Genomic DNA, 2204 nt, shown 5'->3' on the forward strand with positions numbered 1-2204 from the left:
TACAAAAAAGTACAAAATGAAGAAAATAATATATAAAACAATAATATATAAAAAAATAAATATACCCATACATTATATTGTCTTTGAGCTTTTGTAGTTCAATAGTAGTTCATGTATAAATTGGTAGGAAAAATAAGGATGCATGAGAGTTGAGAGTTTTGTTAGGTTTAAAAAAAGGGTTAAAGGTTTGTGTTAAGCAGGAAATGTGGTGTCAAAACAGGAAGTGTGTGTAAGGTGTGTACATACATTAACCTAACAGTCCGATTGTTCTATATTTCAGGTATCGGCATCCTCATCATTGCAAGTGGTATTCCTGTATATGTGGTTTTTGTTGCTTGGAAGAGTAAACCAAAATTCCTGACTAACACTATAGGTAATTATTGTTCCTCTCTTTTTGTCGTCTGTCATTTTCTGGTATACATGTTGATGCTGTATATAATGCAGACATGTAGTATAAATGTTCAAATATCATCACTATCTTTCCATACCGTGCTGCATTTCACATGGAATTTTTGGTCCTCCAAACTCGACCATCTCTGGCTGGAAATTTTTGCTTGAAGTATTCAATCTGTATGACTTTGTAGCCAAAATTTGAAACCATTATTATTAAGGCGGTGAGCTGGCAGAAATGTTAGCACGCCGGGCGAAATGCTTAACGATATTTCGTCTGCCGCTACGTTCTGAGTTCAAATTCCGCCGAGGTCGACTTTGACTTTCATCCTTTCGGGGTCGATTAAATAAGTACCAGTTACGCACTGGAGTCAATGTAATCGACTTAATCCGTTTGTCTGTCCCTGTTTGTCCTCTCTATGTTTAGCCCCCTTGTGGGCAGTAAAGAAATAAGCATTTCGTTCATCTTTACGTTCTGAGTTCAAATTCCACCAAGGTCGACTTTGCTTTTGATCCTTCCAGGGCCAATAAAATAAGTACCAGTTGAATGCTGGGATCAATATAATTGACTTACCCCACATCCTGAAACTGCTGGCCTTGTGCCAAAATTTGGAAACCAGTATTTATATATTCATAAGCTGGCAGAATCATTAGCATGCCACGCAAAATGCTTAGCGGCATTTTGTCTATCGTTACATTCTGAGTTCAAATTCCATTGAGGTCAGCTTGGCCTTCCATCCTTTTGGGGTCGATAAAATAAGTACCAGTTGGGTAATGGGGTCTATGTACTCGTCTACTCCCCTATTTCAGGCCTTGTGCCTTTAGCAGAAAGGATTATTATTATTATTTTTATTATTTTATTATTATTATTAGTATTATTAAGGCAAAATGCTTAGCAGTATCCACCGGGCAAAATGCTTAGCAGTATCCATCTGTCTTCGTGTTCTGAGCTCAAATTCCACCAAGGTCGATTTTGCCTTTCATCCTTTTGGGAGTCGATAAATTAAGTACCAGTGAAACACTGGGCGGGGGCGGGGTTTGATGTAATCGACTAGTCCCATTCCCTAATATGGCTGCCCTTGTGGCAAAATTTGAAACCATTATTATTATTATTAACTTAAATTTTATTTCATTTGTAGATAGAGGAACCCGTTTCCTGCAGAAATTGCTGCTGGTTGTACCGGAAGAGAAGAAACTCCTGTAATAAAAATACACATTTAAAACTATTATTATTATTATTATTATTATTATTATTATTAATATTATTATTTTTTTTTTCAAACCCTAAAAACAAAGTCTTATGATTAATACAATAAAAAAACAACAAACAATGACATTGGGCAACAAATTTCAATTTTTTTCCTGCCATTCCAGGCATAGGAACAACCATCTCTTATTAAATTGATTATGGTAAATTCAGACCTTGTTTGACCAATTTCCCTTACCATGTCCAAGTAACAAAAAACTTACCCCTTATTTCCGCACCCCAGTTCCTGTGGCATAAACTGACTGTGGTACATTTCTGTACCATGGTTTTATATGCTGCTAAGCATTTCTTCCTTCGTGGTTTGAGTTCAAATTCCACCGAGGTTGACTTTGCCTTTTAAATAAATACCAACTGGGCACGGGTCAATCTGATCGATTTAACCCCTCTCCACCAAATTTCTGGCCATTGTCCCCAAAATTTGAAGCCATTTCATAAAATGATTAAAATTTTACTTTCCTAAGATCTGGGCCTGAGAGAAAAATTTCATAAACAGGTTTGATATTAGCATACCGAAATTACCAAGAAAGAAATTTTTTTTTTTTTTTTT

At 35.9% G+C, this 2204-nt stretch overlaps 1 protein-coding gene across 5 annotated transcripts in view; it reads left to right on the forward strand.

Moving 5' to 3' along the window:
- LOC106880195 (large neutral amino acids transporter small subunit 1) overlaps nucleotides 1-1616 on the forward strand; it is a 72962-nt gene extending 71346 nt beyond the window's left edge. For all 5 annotated transcript variants that reach the window (XM_014930048.2, XM_052975853.1, XM_014930045.2 and 2 more), the window contains 2 exons: nucleotides 281-373; nucleotides 1530-1616. In XM_014930048.2, coding sequence (XP_014785534.1) covers nucleotides 281-373; nucleotides 1530-1594 — 158 coding nt within the window. In that variant the 3' untranslated portion in view covers nucleotides 1595-1616. The remainder of the gene's footprint in view (nucleotides 1-280; nucleotides 374-1529) is intronic.
- Nucleotides 1617-2204: the final 588 nt, after the last annotated feature.

The sequence above is a fragment of the Octopus bimaculoides genome, chromosome 22 (assembly GCF_001194135.2).
Source record: "Octopus bimaculoides isolate UCB-OBI-ISO-001 chromosome 22, ASM119413v2, whole genome shotgun sequence".
NCBI classification, from domain to species: domain Eukaryota; kingdom Metazoa; phylum Mollusca; class Cephalopoda; order Octopoda; family Octopodidae; genus Octopus; species Octopus bimaculoides.